The 19,220-nt window shown below is 39.7% G+C and overlaps 1 protein-coding gene across 2 annotated transcripts in view; it reads left to right on the top strand.

Annotated features, from left to right (window-relative positions):
• Window positions 1–19,220, top strand: part of AMPH (amphiphysin) — a 266,447-nt gene that overhangs the window by 219,343 nt on the left and 27,884 nt on the right. The window contains exons 13-17 of one of the 2 annotated variants that reach the window (XM_082692553.1): window positions 1,693–1,716; window positions 3,723–3,746; window positions 6,499–6,531; window positions 11,708–11,764; window positions 16,014–16,139. In XM_082692553.1, the coding sequence (XP_082548679.1) occupies window positions 1,693–1,716; window positions 3,723–3,746; window positions 6,499–6,531; window positions 11,708–11,764; window positions 16,014–16,139 (264 nt within the window). The remainder of the gene's footprint in view (window positions 1–1,692; window positions 1,717–3,722; window positions 3,747–6,498; window positions 6,532–11,707; window positions 11,765–16,013; window positions 16,140–19,220) is intronic. The other variant, XM_082692554.1, reaches the window with a different exon arrangement.

The raw sequence follows: 19,220 nt of genomic DNA on the forward strand, positions 1-19,220 counted from the left end.
AAGTCTTTGGAAGAAAATGCATCATTGCAGTTAGGAAAAGCACTGCCCCTGGTCCCGGTGGCTCTAATTGAGTCAACTCATAGCAGCGTCATTCTGGGAGCGTCTCTAATCACATCTTCTTTTCACCAAGGACAGTCTTAGGCTGCAATAGCAAAAAGAACAGAGCCATTAGATTCTGCTGGCCTTTCTTCTCCTTCGCTCAGAATAATCTCCCTTACCCATCACCTGACCCAGAGTTTTAAATGAATGTTCTCACTGCTAGCACAACACCTCACCTGTGATCTCCACAGTGTCCACAGGAGTTAACACACCCTTTCATGATCCTGAGGACTGATAAACATGCTGTTCCACATTGCTGCCTTCCTTTGGAGAAAATACCAGTGCTGTCTGCATTATGCAAGAATATAGAGTAGCTTCTAGGGGCTATGATTCTTAAGGGCCCTGGAAGCAAGAAGAACCAAATCATCTGTATAATCAGGGAGTACATATTAATTTCAGGAGTCCACATGCAAATAACTATGGCTTTCCCTGCAGCTGTTCCAATCTCCTTTCTTAGTCATTGACAGGTGGTAGCTAACCCAGAGACCTGCCATGCTGCACAGAGAAGCTGGGTGGCTGGGGCCGAACGGTCTGAGCAGACCCAGACTGGAGGATTGGTGGGTAGGGGGGTGGGCTCACTCAGAACCGCAGAGCCCACATTCTGTAGTGCAGAATCCTAATGAGACCTCTGTGACCCCATCTGGAAACTCCCAGATTCTTAGCGTACCAGGCTTTCTAATTTGCCACTCATTTAGTGATTCAAAACTAGTGCATAAACAAGATCTGTTCCGGTCACAAACAAAAACAAAGGCAGAAAAGGATGTGGCTTTGGCAGCAGTTCTCAATCACAAAGGAAATGAGAAAGAGAGGTCTCCTTCACTTTCCCAAACACGCAGCAGAAATCACTTGAGCCATCTGGATCCATTCCCCAGGATCAATGAGCTTGATAATTAAAATGCCAGCAGTAAGTCTAATTCATCCATATGTCTTAGGGAGCACCTGCTAATTTGCATGATTATCTATTAGTTGAGCTATGTTATCATCTAACTCAACGTATTGAAGAACTCTTTTTGTGGGGTTCATTTACCATCAAACTGATCATAATGCAACATTTTGAATATGGTGGTGGTAGGGGAAGGGGTAGTATTGGCAATGACTCAGATCTGCATGTCCCCAAAGATGTGAGAAACTCTAATATCTGGATACCTTGTACTTCATTTAACTATGTGTGTGTGTATGGGGTTGTGTGTGTGCATGTGCGGGTATGCACACAAGTGCTAAAGTAAACCCATTCATCATGTTCCAGATACAGCTTTCAACTTGTAGAGCAAAAAGCAGATCGACTGGTTCTCTGGTGTCCAGTATGGTAGCCACAAGCCACTTTTCACTATCCAAATTCAAATTAAGTAAAATGATGTAAAATTTAAGATTCAGTTCTGTTATGCTGGTACATCTCAAGGGCCTGTAGCTACATGTGACTAGAGGCTGCCATGTTGGACAGCACAGACAGGGAGCATCAGCATCACCAGAGTTCTGTTAAACAGTGCTGTGCTCAGTGTTTCAGATGCTTTCCTTCAAGACATTTGGTCACTTAGTATTTTTTACATGTGTGGGATTTGCAGGCTAACCATATTTTTGTTTATCTCTTTTCAGACATTGCCCTGGGACCTATGGACGGTAAGAGTAATAAAAGCCTGTATTTTGATGTATCTGGATCCCCAGACATTTGGAAACCCTGTTGTATATGTTATATTTATATAAACCTGTTATATTCACCTGTGGTGGGAAGAAGACCTAGACATTTCTAATGACAGTGTAGTCCCCTAGAGCAATCAGCTCCCTGATGGTTCCAAGCATTGCCAGCACCTGGAAACAATGGTGAGGAAAAGAGTGTCAGTGTGCCAGAGCCCTGGATAAGCAACAGTTTGGTGTTAGGCCCCTTTGTGCTTCTTCCTGTGGTTATCGGTGGCTACTGGAGGTGTTGTAGCAAAGACAGGGCACATTTTTTTGTTGATTTTAAATAGAACAGAAGAAAACATGGATGAGAAAATGTAAGGGGCAGGCTAATCTGCACCCGGAACTTCTTTTTGTATTATTATGATAATGAAGCTTCCTCAATAAGAATTAGAGCTTTAGAGCCAGACAGACCTGGATTTGAGCCCAGACTCAACCTTTTATAACAATATGATTTTAAGCATTTATGGACTTGTCTTTCATCAGTCTCTGTATTTCTCATCTGTAAAATAAGGTTAAGGATGCCTATATAGAGGGTTGTGTGAGGATGAAGTAGATAGTATCTATAGAGTGCTTAGCCCCACATCCAGTAAAGATCAATAAAAGGTAGCCGTTACTAGTAATGGTGTGTGTTCAGCTAATCTGATGAGTAAGGATGAGCACTTCCAGAAGTTAGAATTTGGGGAAAAGACGCGGAACAGAGCTTTGTGGTGGCAGCACCCATGTGGACTCAGAGGCTGACCACACCCATATGGAGACTCACATCCCTCACGGGCGGGGCATTTGCCCTGTTTTGGAAAAGCTCTGGTCACATGGTCTTCAGAACTCAACTATTGAGTTTCATGATAACTTCTTTTTTAGTGAGACAGCAACAGGAAAGTTTTCTAGATCTAGCTATTCATGGGCCTAATCTTCTAAAGTGACATTGCTACTCTTGTAGCAGGGAGCAGAACACAAAGATGACTGCTCCCTTCCCTTCCATAGGAGTGTGTTTATACTGCACTACTTAGGATCCTTGAAGCATCATGGAAGGCTCTTGAGAGAACACCTAAAAAATGTTGATTGAAAACATCTTTTATAGTGAGATGGCTTTGCTTGTGTAATCATAAAAAGGGATACATAGATATTTAAATTCTAGCCACATTTGAATTCTGTGTTAATGGTCTTCATGATCAAGAGGACATTGCTAATGTTTTGTTATTCCATTATTTCATATCTTTAGCTGAAGTTATAATACACTTGTTCCTAGCTAGGAATGGTATGGTGAGGAAGGAGGTATCATCTAGAAGGATCATGGGTCCTTTCAGAGGACAAAACTGCTAAGAATAGTAGCAGGGAGCAAAGCTCTAGCTCCCTATACATAAATGCTGTTTCTTGATCCTCTCAGTCTCTCCATGTTGCTCGTTTGTGTGCAGATAATGCTTCTAGTCTGGGGGCGGGGTGGGGGAGAACATGGGGGAGTGGGGAGTACCAGATCATCCTCCATATAAACACTACCTCAGAGGCAGAAGCAAGAATGGGGTGAGTTTGGGGGAAGATTTATTCTGATATTGTGTCAGAGCACATGATGTTGTGTACTTTTGTGGCTGCTGGGGCTTGGTCTTATTCTGGTGTTCTCAGGTTTGCTTATTTATTTGAAACTTTGCATTTCGAAGTCTGCTAAATCAGGAGTCTTATAATAGCCCTAAAACATTTTTGTTAACTAGAAAATGAGAGAGGCTTTCTTCATGTTTCAACTGTGTGGTCTTAAGCAGTATTGGCACAAAACTCATTCCAATCACAAAACAAGTTGTGAAATTTAATCTCAAACCAGTAGAAGCTGCAACTTTCAGGAGAGTATTGACTCTGGACAGCATGGGATTTTAATGTGCCAGAGAATTTGCTTCTTTTGACCCATTATTATTATTTTTATTATTGATTATCTTTCTTTTTTTTTTTAACTCATACAGACAAGCACTGATTTGGTACAGCCGGTAGGTAAATATCCAGAACATTCTGGATTTTTAAAAATATTTAATGTGTATTATATAATGAATATTACCTACAATGAGCTTTTTTTTTTTTTTCTCATGGCATTGCTAATCGCAGATTTAACCTTAAGACAGTTAATTTAAATACTCTAGCTTTGTTTAACTGGTACTACTCTACTGAAGAGCTTTGCGTTTCTCATCAATTCTTACCATGATCTGTTTCATCTTCTGTTTTTTTTTTTTCCTTTGCTATTCTGCATACTCTAAAGACTGACTCTTCAAAAAGTCTCTCCCTGTGTAACCTGATCATGGAGGAAACTCCAGACAGTGGGTTGGCCGAAGAAATTCAAAGATCTCAAATTGACCTAGGTGCATTTATTTGGGGCCCTAATGGTAGTACAGAGAGTGTCAGCCAGGCAATTACCCAAGGTGGGTCTCGAGAAGGCTCTTCATGTCTCTCTGAAGCAGAGCAAGACATGGGATTATCCACTGGAATTGCTTCTTCTGCTGACTGGCACACTGTAGCTGAACAGGGTGAGCATATCATGGGGCCAGCCCCTCTGTGTGGAAATGAGCACCTGTACCCAAAGCCTATGCCTGAGGCTGAATTTGTCACAGTGGCCTCTATGGAGATGGAGCAGCCTCATGACTTACCGGCCTCAGAGATGGCAGCCACAGAAACTGGTGGCCTGGTTAAAGAAAATCAAGAAGATGTTAAATGGTCAGAAGAAAAAGAAGAGAAAAAGAAGATAGAAGATTCTATGTGGGCAGGTGTGGAGACATGTGAAAAGGTAGACACTAGAGTTATTGATACCAAGGCACTAGAAGGTACAGAGGAGTTTGAGGAGAAAGCGTGTGAAAGTACAAGAGACAGGCTAGTAGGTCTTCTTAAGACATCGGGAAAGCAAAACCAGGAGGCCACAGCAGTTAGTGAAGAGGAAATGAAGAAAGATCTAAGAATTGGTTGTAAGGAAATTGAAAAGGCCAATGAAAAATATTTTGATAAGACTGATGTATTAGAAGAAGACCTAGAAAGAGTAGATGCAGCAGCTAAATTTAGGGACAGAAGCCAAGGGCTAGATGAGGGGAATCAAGTAGTAATTCATAATTGTGAAATTATAGAGGGATCTGGAGCTAATCCCACCCATCACACAGATATTTTTAATCTGCATTTCCAGACTGATTCTGTATCTAATAGTGAAAATGAAAGCCCTGAGGGATGTGGTTTAGTTAGAAAAGACATAAGGAAAAATTTAATAGACTCTTCTAACCAGGATATAGTACATCACTCAGGACAAGGTGGTGCAGATGCTGAAGAAATTCAACATAAGGCTATGTTACATACTCCTAGGGTTGACAGGAATGAAAATCAGGCTGTTGTTTCATCATTAAAACATCAAGTGGCAGCTCATTCTAGGACAGAGTTTAATTATTCTCTGGAAAATAATGCAAACAGGAGAGATTGGTGTTTGCATAAGGCAGAAGACTCAATAATAGAGGGTTCTGAAAGTACAGCAACTGGGAACTACAGCCATACCCTTAACTTGCCAACGATTGTAAAAACAGACTCTTGGGCAACATATCCAGGTCAAATCTGGCAGCCGAGCTTGGATCCAGCAGTGAATAATATGGATATATTAGAATTCTCTGGTATACCAGATGGCCAAGCCAGTTGGCTTGATCCTATTAACCACTGGCCTATCAGAGATACAGAAGTTTTAGATAATTGCTGGGAGCATTTTGATACAGTTGAAGGCAAGTTGGACTTAGCAGTGGATTTATGTGGGGAGCAAGCCATTGCTAACTGCTGGGAACAAGGTCGAGAGATAGCTAGACCCTTCATTCTGGGAACCTCCCACAATGTTAGCACCGAGAATTCTGCTAGTCCCCAAGACAGTGACATCAGCAACTCAGATTTATCTGAAGATGAAATTGCTAACCAGAGATATGGATTGTTGTACCAAGAAATAGAGCCTGATAAAGAAGAGGTACTTACCCCACTATGTAGTATAGACTAGCCAAAGACTTCTGTAGGTTCTGTTTTCCTAATGTTTCCCACCTACTTCATTATCCATCCATCACTGTCTTCTCTGAGGCTTGCCTCATCTCCTTGAAATCTGTGCAGACCAAACACAAATAGGTTGACAAAAAACAAAAGAACAAAAAACCAATTACAAAAGCAGGATCTTTGTGTTGGGAACTAATGAGTCTATTTTACCATCCCATTTATTGTTTATTTTCACTTTTACTGTTCAAACACTAAAAACAACTAAAAATATGTAGAACAGACTAATTTAATCTTCCTAGAGTGATTCTACAACAGTAAGAGCACATGATGTGTTTCTACCCAGGTCCCCTGAAACTATAGACTCTCATAATAGCTTTCAATCCAAATGATGTATTAGAGAAATACTGAAGATACTTCTGGATTCTATCAGTGGCCTAAAAAAGGATCTACTTAACCCTTCGTGGCTTTTCTCTGGAATCATCTTCATCTCCATTGTGAAAGTGGACTTTGGTTAACACTGAGCCACACGCCAGTAAATATTATTATTTGTAAAAATAATCTTTTGTCAGCCTATTTAAAATAATACTGTATGGCCTTTTACATTTCCTAAACACTTTCATGCACAGCAACCTTTTGTATTATTTTAAAACATGTAGTGGTCTTCACTTTCCAACTTGTCTGGTGGACATTTACTGATCCCACAAAAATGATAAAACATAACATACTTTGATTTTCTTTCCTGTTTAGGCTTCTGGTAGTACATTTAATGGATTCACCCAGGTAAGAGATCGATTCGCTGGCACATTCTGTCTGCTGAAAATGATACAAATTGTTAAAATATGGACCTCAGTGTCACTAGAAGAGCGTGATGTTGAAGCATGTCAGTGCAAAACTTGACCCTATGACTTCCAATTTCAGTAATGGAAACAGTAATAGTGGCAACGTTGTAGGATTGTTGTGAAGAGTCAGTGAGACATGCTTGCGGAGCACTTTGCCTAGTAGCACCTACTAAGTGCTTCCCAGCTGTAGTAGCTATTAAAATTGTTAGCTCTGTCGTGGAATAAGGCTGATTCCTCTACTAGAAATGAGAAGTTCTCCTGACTTGAGAGAGCCACTAGATTCAGCTGTTGGAAGAAAGGAGGTGGGATTGTTTTGAACCAATGAGATGGGTCCTTAGAAAGTAGAATGGTTTTTAGGATCCTCCTTATTCAGATTAATATAAGAGCCCTACTATTTTGAACCTTACCTCTTCAGTCATTCTTCAAGCAGGAGCTCTTTGAGGTTCAGAAGCCACAGATTGGCTCTGATCAAGAAGGCAGAATTTCCCTTGGGTGTCTGTGGAAGAGGAGCCACAAGATGGACTGTCCCATCATTCTGTATGACCCAACAGATAGACAGTTGTAACCCACGCAAGTGTAGACCACACAGCTCTTGGAGTAAGTTCTGAAAACCTCTTCAAGGGAGACTTAAGACAGGCTTGTCTGTGATGAATGTTTTATCGTAAAATTAGAGATGAACAATTTCTAATTTTAATGTTAAGAATTTCTCTATTTAAAAGTTTGACTGCTTTCACCCCATGTTACCTGTAAAATGATAAAGACCGCCCATACCCGAATCCAAATACAGGTACACACAACCATGGAGGGAGAAGATAATGCATCTCTTCAGTCTGCATAAAACTCATTGGAAAAGTCAGGTTATAAGAATTGTTACTTATTTCCCATTTTTTTAAAATGGTATGTTTATCCATTATAAATGTACCTTCTGTAAAGAGTAACAAAATTATATAAGAGCATTTTATAGAAAAAGTTCAGACTATCATATACCCCCTCCACTTCCTGTTTCTTGGAGGTAAGTACTTTTACTCCTTTTCACTATTGTTTGATTTCAGCCACATGTGTGTGCATGACTTGCTTATAATGCTACTTCTTGGTCTCTAAAGCATTATCTATTGGCTCCTCTCTCCAGAAGGTGCAGACTTAATGTTCCTTCAGACGCCCCTCTCTCAGTTTGCCCTCCCTCCCCTTCCTGCCCTTCCTCTGCTATAGTCCCACCATAGCCATCCAGTCAATCTGTGGTGATAATATAATAATATCAATACTATTGGCGCCCCCACCATGAAGTTTACCTTTAGTTTTATGCCAACTTTCTGTTCTCCTTTGAGGAAATAATCACAAGGTCTTTTTTGTTTGCTTGTTGGTTCATTTGCTCTTAGTGTTTTAGGGACTTATCACTAATTTAGTCCCATACTCTGTAATAAGTGTCTCCTCGTTTGTTTGGAAAACATTAAACATTTGGTCAGCTTCATCTTCCTGAAGAATTTCCTTGTTTCAATTTCTGGAGTGTTCTGTCTGAACTGGGTTCTCTCTGGTGATGCCTGCTGCCATAGCTATTCCCACAGGCTCTCCTATTAAGTCTCTCCCAGGCATTGCCTTCACCATTCCCTCGTGTCAATCCAGTCTTTTTCAGACAAAAATCGTATTCATTTGGTTTAATTCCACGTACTAAAACCCATCTTCATCCATAAATTAAAGCACATCCTTTTGTAGCTCCCTAAGAAAAATGCATAAGAGGAATATATTTGTGACCTTGTACATAGGAAAATGTCTTTATCTAAATACATAATACAAAATTAGAGTATAATTTTTCCCTTAGAATTTTGAAGATGTTGCTCCATCCATTTCTACTTCCTAATGTTGTCACTGAGAAACTATTGTTTTGATTCTTTTTAAAAATTAATCTTAGGTTTAATAAAATTAAGATCATCATGAAAACTCCATGCTAATTTTAAGAATAATTATCCAACAGAAATATTCCACAAACAATACCTTTACATCATGTTTGAATTTTATAGTAGGATCATAGAGTCTTTTTTTAGAATTAGTATTTGAGGATTTTGTCAGTTTTACCAAAGGCTTTTTTAAGTCTTGAATATAATTATTTAAATAGTATTCTTGGGGTGACTGGGTGGCCTAGTCGGTTCCAGCTCAGGTCATGATCTCTGGGTCATGAGATCCAGCCCCTCATCAGGCTGCATGCTCGGTGCTGAGTCTATTTAGAGTTTCTTTCTCCTTCTCCATCTGTCACTCCCTCCCCAACCTCTGCACTTACACTTTCTTTCTCTCTCAAGTAAATAAATAAACCTTAAATAAATATAAATAAAATAAATAGTATTCTCATTCTGAGTATCTGCTGTGTCATTATCCTTGTTGGTTCTTTTTTCATTTGTTAGCTGGTCTTTAATTGGGCATAACCATTAATTGTCAGTGATTTTGTGTAATACTGTACTGGCACTTCAACATCACTTTGGTCTACTACTAGAAGTTCTGTATCTTATATCAAAATTTTAATTTCAATTTTCAGGCAATTTGTATTTGTGTAGAGATTAAAGTATTAAAAATTATTGGGAAATTATAGATATTAGTCTTTTTTTTTAGGTTTTTATTTTAGTTCCAATATAGTAAACATACAGTCATATGTTAGTTTCAGGTGAATGGAAAAGGAAGAGATGGTATATATACAATGGAATATTACTCAGCCATAAAAAGCAATGAAATCTTGCCATTTGCTACAGTGTGGATGGAGCTCCAGAGTATAATGTTGAATGAAATAAGTCAGTCAGAGAAAGACAAATAACATAAGATTTCATTCATATGTGGAATTTAAGAAATAAAACAAATGAGCAAAAGAATGACAAAAGAGAAAGAGAGATAAAAAGAGAAAGATAAAAAAGAAAGAGAGAAAGAGAGATTAAAAAAAAAAAACCAAAACTCTTAATTGTAGAGAACAAACTGATGGTTACCAGAGAGGAGATGGGATGGGGGATGGGGCAAACAGGTGATGGGGATTAAGGAGCACGGGCCTGTCAATGAGCGTAGGGTGATACATGGAAGTGCTGAATCACTGTATTGTTTTGATTCTCAATATTTTAAAGAAAACTCTTCTTTCTTTATCTCTCTTTCTGTCTCTGCCCTCAGCAATACTACTTTCTCTTTGTCTCTGGAAGTTTGTAGAATCTCTTTTTTACCTTGTGTTTCTGAAATTTTACAGTGATTTACTGTTGTCTGAGTCTATTCCATGTATTGCACTGAGGCTCTTTTAATCAAAATCTATGTCATCTAGAGGGGGAATATTTTTTAAATCTCACTGGGGGTTTCTCTTCTGTTTTCTAAGTCTTCTAATTGTTTTCTTTGCTTTTTCCTTTTCTTGGTCATCTTTCTCTGCTTTCCAGCTCTTTCAACAGATACTTTTTTTTTTTTTAATTTCCAAGAGCTCTTTTTGTTGACTATTTGTTTTTTAATTGCATCCTCTTATTATGTCATGAATATAACACTTCCATTATATCTCTGGAAGTATTAATAATCATGACCATTTTTGAAGGTCTTTTTCTATCTAGAAAGTCTTTGTTTCTTCCACTTCTTATTCTTCTCCTTTTTTTTTTTTTTAAACTATTCAGCTTTTCCCTTTATTATTTGAGACTCTTCCTAAATGTCTGGTGATCTTGGTCTACTCATATTTAAGAATGGGACAAGAAAAAAGCTGACAAGAAAATTTTACAGGTAGATAGAACTCATTGACTGTAGATATTGTTCTGGAATTTTTTGGTTCATTTTTCCTGTTGAGAAGCCCTTGATATGAAATTCTGTTGGCATTTTTCTTGGGCTGGTTAAATTTCTAGCTCTTCTGGTCTTCTGTCTGGTGGGTATAATGGGAGGTGGATAGTAAAGAAGTTAGGGGTTAGAGGGGAGGTGACCAGGGCTCTCAGTTTGTTATGTAAATTCTCCCTTAAGTCTGCTATTTTCCTAATATGTCTCTGCATTCCCCAGTCCAGAGGCCCTTTGTTTCAGCCTCTGTGGAAATAATGTCAAGTCTTGTGCTGCAATGAAGAGATATTGCTTGGTTTTCGGATACATGAAAAGATTTTAAGGTCCAGTTGCTTTTTTATAGACTTCCAGCCAATTCCCTGTCTTTAGCACCAGACAGGTTCCATTTCCCTTGGTCCCTGTGTTTCTAATTCTTGATCCTTTGGGAGATCTGAGTAATACACTGGGTTGTGTTTTTGGCATTTCCTACATCACCATAGGATACAGAATTTTGGGGGCATCCACTAAATTACTTCTTTTGTCTGCTTCTCAGTTTCAGAATGTTGTTGCTCTTATCTTTCTTCTCATTCTTTTTATGCTCATGGATTTATGCCTTTTAAAATTTACTTTATGAAATTCCCTTTATTGTTTACTTTGGATTCTGGAGGTAACAGAGGTAATTGCCTCAATACAACATCTTTAACCAACAGTCACTGTCTCATTTTTTCTGTCGGGGAGCCCTGATATAAAATTCTATGGGTACTTCTTGAACTGGTCAGATTAACCAGGAAAGACTCTTCTGGTCTTCTTTCTGGTGAATATAAGTCTGGCTACCAGCACAATGAGAGATGAGTATTGTCCTTGAGGTCCCTGTTCCCTTAGATTTATTCCAGCTTGATTTTTTTTTTTTTTTAGGTCAATGAATACATGGTGTAAAATTTTTTCAGTTATGACTCATTATTAACCCATAGAAGTGACACCTAGGTGATAGAGTAAGATTGAATTTCTAATATTTTAAAAGTGTGAATTTGTAGCTTAGAGCTACAAAATTCTAATTTAGTGTAGATGTCTAGAAGAGAAGCTACAGAACAAAAACGACCCTGAGGTCACTACCCCTTTTCTCAAATGACTCTTACTGTACTATTGTGTGGTATCACGCTAGCTCAGTTATGTTTAAAACATTTGCTGTTAAAATTACTTTGGTATTATCTGCATTTCTGATTGAAAATAAAAGACTTTTTAAAACTTTATATTATACTTATTGATACAATTGATAGAAGCTAATTGAAATGGTATCTTTCTCTTTTTTTTTTTAGCAAATTAAGCTGGAATCTTCATAATTTTTCATTTTCTATTTTCTTCCCAATTTTTAGCCCCAGGACACTTCATTATTCACAATGCAGACAGACCAGAGCATGATCTGTAACTTGGTAAGTTGACATTGGTGTGTATTTTGAGGGCATTGTCAGTTACTACTGAACATAATAGGATTGATCATTCTAGATTATCTAGAGCTTGAATATCCAGAATGTGGTTTCTGCAGCCCTTTCTTTTTAGGAAGGAGGAAGGAAAGCTTCTGAGAAATCTCACTGTGACTTTGATTTTGGTTGCTTCTATTTATAAAGGCACAGTTATCCCAGCAGAAAGCAGAAGTCTCCTAGTTCTGGGCTTCATTGGAGCCTGGTAAATCCATGGATGTTTCCGCCTGAGTGTAACTTATTCCACAGGATTGGAAATGAAATTGCCTCAAGAATTCATGCTTCGGGGGGCACCTGGGTGGCTCAGTGGGTTAAGCCGCTGCCTTCGGCTCAGGTCATGATCTCAGGGTCCTGGGATCAAGCTCCGCATCAGGCTCTCTGCTCAGCAGGGAGCCTGCTTCCTCCTCTCTCTCTGCTGCCTCTCTGCCTGCTTATGATCTCTGTCTGTCAAATAAATAAATAAAATCTTTAAAAAAAAAAAAGAATTCATGCTTCGGGATAGATCCTTGCTTCCTGAGCCTGAAGCTACCTCATTTCTCATCTCCTCCCTCCACTGTGTTAGTTGTAGAAAGAAGTCACGTGTACTAGAGATGTGATTCCCCTGTTGCTGCCAAAGGACACAAGGACAAAGCTTAGCTAGGGCGTGAGTAGGAGCGGACAGAATTACACTTGGTATCAGAGGAGATTCCAACAAGATTGTTGTTGCACTTGTCATGGGAAACCTTTTCTCCAGCAGCTTGCTGAGAAAGTTGAAGGAAGAGGCCTTGAGTGATGTCACTTGTGAGCTTTATGGCCGTAGGCTACACAGGACAGGGTGTTCATGAGCGTTATTTGTAGCTCACTCGCTTTCTCGTGGGAATGAGATATAATTATCCCAGCTCCTGGCTTTCACATTAGAAGCTTAGAATCAGATTTAAGTAGAATAAATTTTTCTTTTTAGACGACTTCACTTCTAAGTAAGGAATTCAGTTCTGGGAACTTTGTCTTAAAGCTTACTTCGATAATTTCTCAAAGGCCAGTACATCTGTAATACCTTGTCTATCGATACTTTTTGCCTTTTGGGTAACCAGGTGAGAGGTGGAGTCTATGTGAACTGCAAGTAAAGATTTAAATGTTTAGAGTACAAATTATGTTGGTGTTGATAATGTAGCCGGAGAGACTTACATGTCATGTTAATTGCTGAATTTCAGCTTGGGTGAATTTCAGCAAGGGGTTATACCAACACTGGAGGATGAGATTTTTAATTATCAGTTGTGAAGGGGTCAAGAGAAAATTGGAGAAATATTGGTATTAAAAAACAGGCAGTGGATCATATTTAAACTCCCACCTATTACTCTCATGCAAAAATCCAGGCATAGAATCCAGTGGTTTTTGAGTTTTTTAAAACATCTTCCTATTCCCCTCAGCTTGCTGTGGGAGCTTCCATTGCCTGCTCTTCCCTTCTGTAGATATGTGTTCTTTATTTTGTACCTTCTTTCCTTTGGGGAACTTAGCTTTGTCATGCCCAGCATTGCAGATGCTGCTAACATTGGCAAAGCCATGTGAGGAACTAGGAAATCATAGTGAAACCATGTCTCACCGAGTTGCAATGGCCTGCTTCCCATCTTATGACAGAGGATACTGAAAAATGTGCAGGGAGGCTATGCTCCTCATTTTGTTCTAAAGGAAGAATTCCATTTCTGTGTCTCAGAGTTAAGCCATTGTGACATCCCACTGCCACCAGTAAATTTAGAGTATATTTCTCCTTTGAATGTGTGACAGTCGCCACCCCAGCAAACAATAGAAAGTGATCACAAGCGCTCTTTAACAGGGATGGCCAGCTGTCAACCCATCTGCAAGGTCGTTCAGGGAGGAAACTTGTAGAAAAAAATATGGTACATGTAGGGTATAATTCTGATAGGACTACTTTAGATTTTTCCCTGAAATGTAGTTCACAATTTACCTTTGCTTTTCTTTTATCTTGAGAAAATATTTACAATTTTACACTTCCTTAGAAGGAATCAAAGAGTGACTTCCATTTCTAAGTTGGAGTAGTTGATTTTACGTACAATCATGTTATCGTGTTTATTCTTACTCATCACTGAGTTATATTTGCCCCCCTAAAATTAAAGTTGTAAAACTGCATAGGCATATGGTACTATCTCATGTGATGCGATAGTATAGGGGAAATGTGACTTGTGATGACATACCGATCCTACGTTTTCTTCAAACTGTGCTTCTGTTACATTTGATTTCAGCAAGCAAATGCAATTCAGCTCCTATGCAAAATCACTTACTTATTCTTGCCTTATATGAAACTTCAAAATTTCTCTGGACTTCCAAGAAACCCAGGCTTTGATACAATTTTTTTTTTCATTTTACGTTATCTCTGTATTTTCTTATGTACAACGATATATTTATTTGATTCCTATTTTGAAACTTCCCTTGGCTCCTTATCTGGCTTTAAACATTCTCCTTAGATACTCAGCCCACAGGGGGACAACCCTCTGTATGTGGATTTCTTGGTACTTTATCAGATTGCCCTTCCTATCCTTGTTGTGTAGGTCATTTGATACCATCCTCTCATAGCAAATCACCTTGACTTCCAAATTGTAAGGTCATATCCTAAGAGCTTATGGTATCTCTTTGCTGCTCTGTAACCATGTTCCATTACGAAGATAATTCTTTCTGAGCAATAAAAGTGAAATCTTTTCCCATAAAAACTCCTTAAAGTACATTAGAGTGAATTTTATCTCATTCTTTCTTAAAAATTGTGTCAGGTTACCCTGTAAATGTTATAAAAGCCCATAAAAGTATCAAATCTCTACACACTTATTTACCAAAGTGTCCTTTCTTTTTTTTATTATGCTCTTTAAAGGGAAGGGTGGTGTGGAATCAAGGCCCAAGTCACAGTGGAGGGTTTGGTGGGGGGCACAAGAGAAACATTTTGTGTATTTATCCAACACTAAGCTAGTCATTACTCACTTACTGTAATCTCAGTCGAACCACCCCACTGCTTCTGTATGGAACTTGCCATGCTCACCAAGCTCTGTGGGCAGGTATGAGAGGGAAAGAGCTAGAGGAGGACCTTCATTGCTTCGGGTGAGTAAGAATCTGACAGAAGTGAACCAGTTTCTCCAATCCCAGTATTAAAGAATTCTTCCTTCTCTAGAAAAACACTTTTCAACTTTCTTACAGTTTGAATGTCTTGATGGGAAAGAACCTTAGTGTGCCTTCTAGTGGCCATCCATTTGGTAAAGTAGTGCTGCTAAATAAACATGCTCACGTTAGTCAAAATTGAAAAAGAGGAAACATTGTCAGTAACTGTGGTGACTGCATTCACTGTGGTGGTTTTAATGGCCCGTTGTGACTTAATAGTGCTAATTTTAAAACTAACAAAGTCCGCAGCTTAAGAGAGTCCAGAGGCTTGATTCAGCATATATTTGGAGGATGTCTATGAGTTAAGGTCACAGTGGGATGGAAAGACGTCAGTCTTGTCCACAGAGTTAGGAGTGTCTAATTGGTAATAGCAAGGATATCACCCTTTAGTTCTTTACGTAATTAGTTTATTATAGGAAAAGAAATGGATAGCTAAGAATTTGTTGGGAGCAGGAGAGAAACAGAACAAGAAACTAAACAGGAAAGTTATCTGTAATTGTGGTGGCTACCAAGTAGCTGGGTCTGCCTCCCAGCCGGAGCAGTGACAACAATGGCTCCTCAATGACCTATTCATGCAGATAAATGTGTTTTGATCTGAATATTGGGATAAGCCCTCAATTTTGGGTGCAGCGCATGTCAACAGAGCTGGGAGATCCCAGAACCATGTGCCTCTGAGCTCTTCCTGCTTCCTTTCAACTGGCAAAGGTGGGGAGCTCCTTGGGTCGCCTCTCTCTGTCAGATAGCAGAGAGTAACACTCTAGGATCCCTTGTAGATGTCTTCGAGTTGCAAGTAAGTACAATGAGTAATCAAATGGTAAGTCTTTGTCAGACGTGAAGGGAAACAACAGCGGTTGGTGATGCTACAGGGAAGCTTAGTAAGAGTCCATTTGTAGACTTTTCAGTGAAGCGCTCATCATGCCAGGCGTGGGGCTTTTTTTCAGCACAGGTTTAATGAAGCTAGTTGCCTATAGGATGACGAAGAAAGTCTTAATTGCCCAGTATTTTGTGATGTTACCTGTTCACATGTTGAATCTTTCTTCTCTAACGTTCAAAACAATGAAAGGCTGAATCTGAACAGGCTCCGCCCACAGAGCTGAAAGCAGAGGAGCCCCCTGTCGTTGCTGCACCTGCTGTTGGGCTGGACTCTGGACTGGACACCCAGGCTGAGGAGCCAGTGGAGGGGGCAGTGGTGAGCACCGCCCCCCTCCCACCCTCCACCTGCCTCCCCTGCCACAGCCCTGCACATCTCATGATCTCATTTCTCCCTCCTCATCCATGCTTCACTTGTGCTAAATCACCTCCTTGTCTGCCATGGCTCCCCAGGTTCAAATAGGCTTTGTGCCTTTGACAGTGAAACTTCATTCTCTTTTATGTTTTTAAGAGGAAGATATCCAGAGATCTGATCTTAAGAATTAGAAATGTCACATAGCCATGGCTTGGTTCTCAAAAAAGGATGCTTCCATTCTTTTCTGAGATGCTCCCTTCATGGTAGGTAGGTTGTAGAACTCACAAATAACCAGCCTTGTTATAGTTGTGCGCTACCTCTGATGGCTAGAGATGCACCTCCAGCGAGGGACCAAGCTGCAGGTGATAAACAGAAAGATCATAACTTTGTGGGTTGTGTTTACATATTTATTTCTCATAATATTAGTTGGTAGGTTGGTTAAGCTCTGACAAGGGATTGAAATCCCATACTAAAATCATTGAATCTATAAAGATTCCTGTGTTATACAACCATTTCCTCAAAATCATGTCTGATGTTGGCTCTTACATTAAGAGGGACCTTGAGGATGTAGAGGGTGGGGGCCCTTTGTCTGCTTGGAAACGTGCTCTTACCCCATTCCATACAGCCATATACCTCAAGCTGCATCACAAACTAGGATAAGCTCTATGTGGAACATGCATGTTGAATTGGATAGTGTAACATTCATGAAAGTATAGGATAATACTAAGGAAACTTTAATTCAAAATACTCATGGAGAGGGGCACCTGGGTGGCTCAGTCAGTTGGGTGTGTGACTCTTGATCTCAGCTTATGTCTTGATCTCAGCGTTGTGAGTTCAAGCCCCACACTGGGCTCCATGCTGTGCATGGAACCTACTTAAAAAACAAACAAACAAACAAGCAAAAACAGCTCGTGGAGAATGAAAAATAGTTTGTTGATGAAATACAGTTAAAGTGTCTCCCAAGAATCTCAATCAGGTTACCATTTCCTATAGCCTTTATAGAAGCTGTACAAAGACAAGAAACAGTATCCCTCTCCCCCAAAATAACATTGACTAGATTAGGTAACAAGAGAAATTGAAGTTATAGTTCTTGCTATTATTTGTTGTTATTTTACCAGGAAGAGGGTCATCTGTCAAATCTAGAGTTTATTAATAGAGTAGAAAAATAAATACAGGGCAAGATAGTGATGGGAAATACAGATTAAGAATAACTAAAAAGAAAAAAAAAAGATCATGTTTTCCATTTAGAGATGCAGAGCTGGACCAAGTCCTGTAGGGAAAATAAGAAGTGTGTTCTGCTAGGTTAAGTCCCTCTTGGAAGTGCTGCTTGCATGGAGTGTAGATTGGGGAATGCTGAGGCTCTAGGCTCCAGCATCTCCTTTTTCTCCCAGACTCACTAGTGATCTCCATACGTCTATGTAGAGGGGCCCTTTCATGTGGGGCCAGATTGTGATGTGTTCTCCCAACTTAGCTTTAAGAATATTTAAATAACAAAGGAAGGGAAAGGTAGATTTTATTTTACTGCTGTTAAAATTTAGGAAAGAGATGTGATTTTTCAAAAAATGCAGATGATACAAGGGAGTTAGAAAGATATTGATGAGTTCCAGATGTTGATTTAGAAATCGCTTCATTTCCAAAAAGTTCTTACCAGTTTCTATTTTGTATAGTAGCACAGACTTCATCTTCACCAGAGTGGTTTTTTTGTTTTGCTTTGTTTTGTTTTGTTTGTTTGTTTGTTTTTTAAGATTTTGTTTATTTGCCACAGAGAGAGAAATCACAAGTAGGCAGAGAGGCAGGCAGAGAGAGGGCGGAGGGTGTGTGTGAAGCAGGCTCCCTGCTGAGCTGAGAGCCCGATGCAGGAATCAGTCCCAGGACCCTGAGATCATGACCTGAGCCGAAGGCAGAGGCCACCCAGGCACTCCCTTCACCAGTATTTTTAAACCACATTGGTTCCATGGCCCAGACTACTCCGTGTAAGGCTTCATGCCAAAACACCCATGATTTTGAGCAAAGCTCTTTGATGTTGTGCAGTAGCTAGGAGGTGTGAAATAGACAAGCTCACATGTTACACATGGGCTGGAATGTTGGTCTCCCATGATCACCTCTCTGAGGGCCTTGGCCTCGTACCTTGCACATCTATCCTTATTTTAACAGACTTATATAAGTAGGTTTTGTTTTTTCAGACCCCAAATTTACTGGTTTTCCAGTGAACAATATAAATAGCTACTGGAGCACATGGGTGGCTCAGTGGGTTAAGCCTCTGCTTTCAGCTCATATCATGATCCCAGGATCCTGAAATCGAGTCCCACATTGGGCTCTCTGCTCCACGGAGAGCCTGCTTCCTCCTGTCTCTGCCTGCCTCTCTGCCTACTTGTAATCTCTGTCTGTCAAATAAATAAATAAAATCTTTAAATAGTTATTAATCATTATGTATCTACTATACCATACCTACTATAAAGATTTATAATCTTTTTAACCAAGAGTGAACTTAAACATATATTTTTTAAAATGTACAATTATTGGGCACCTGGTGGCTCAGAGGGTTAAGCCTCTGCCTTCAACTCGGGTCATGATCTCAGGGTCCTAGGATTGAGCCCTGTATCGGGCTCTCCGCTCATTGGGGAGTCTGCTACCCCCCACCCTTTCTCTGCCTGCCTCTCTGCCTACTCGTGATCTCTGTCTGTCAAATAAATAAGTAAATAATTTTTTTAAAAATGTATGGTTACGGAGGCACCTGGATGGCTCAGTTAAGTGTCTGCCTTGGGTTCAGGTCATGAACCCTGCATCAGCTCCCTGCTCAGCATGGAGTCTGCATCTCCCTTTTCCTCTGCCTGCCACTCCCCTTGCTTATGCACGCTCTCTCTCTCTCTCTGCTAAATAAATAAATAAAATCTTTAGAACAAAAACAAAACAAAGTGTATAGTACAGCCATCAAGCATCACTAAAACCAGCTTCCCTAGTGTTGGTTAAGGAAATATTTGACAACATCCTTCACTCTGAAAATACTTGTCTCCTAAAGCTTACAAGTGAACTTTAGAGAATCAA

Source organism: Mustela nivalis (assembly GCF_964662115.1).
Source record: "Mustela nivalis genome assembly, chromosome: 12".
In the NCBI taxonomy this organism is placed as follows: Eukaryota; Metazoa; Chordata; class Mammalia; order Carnivora; family Mustelidae; genus Mustela; species Mustela nivalis.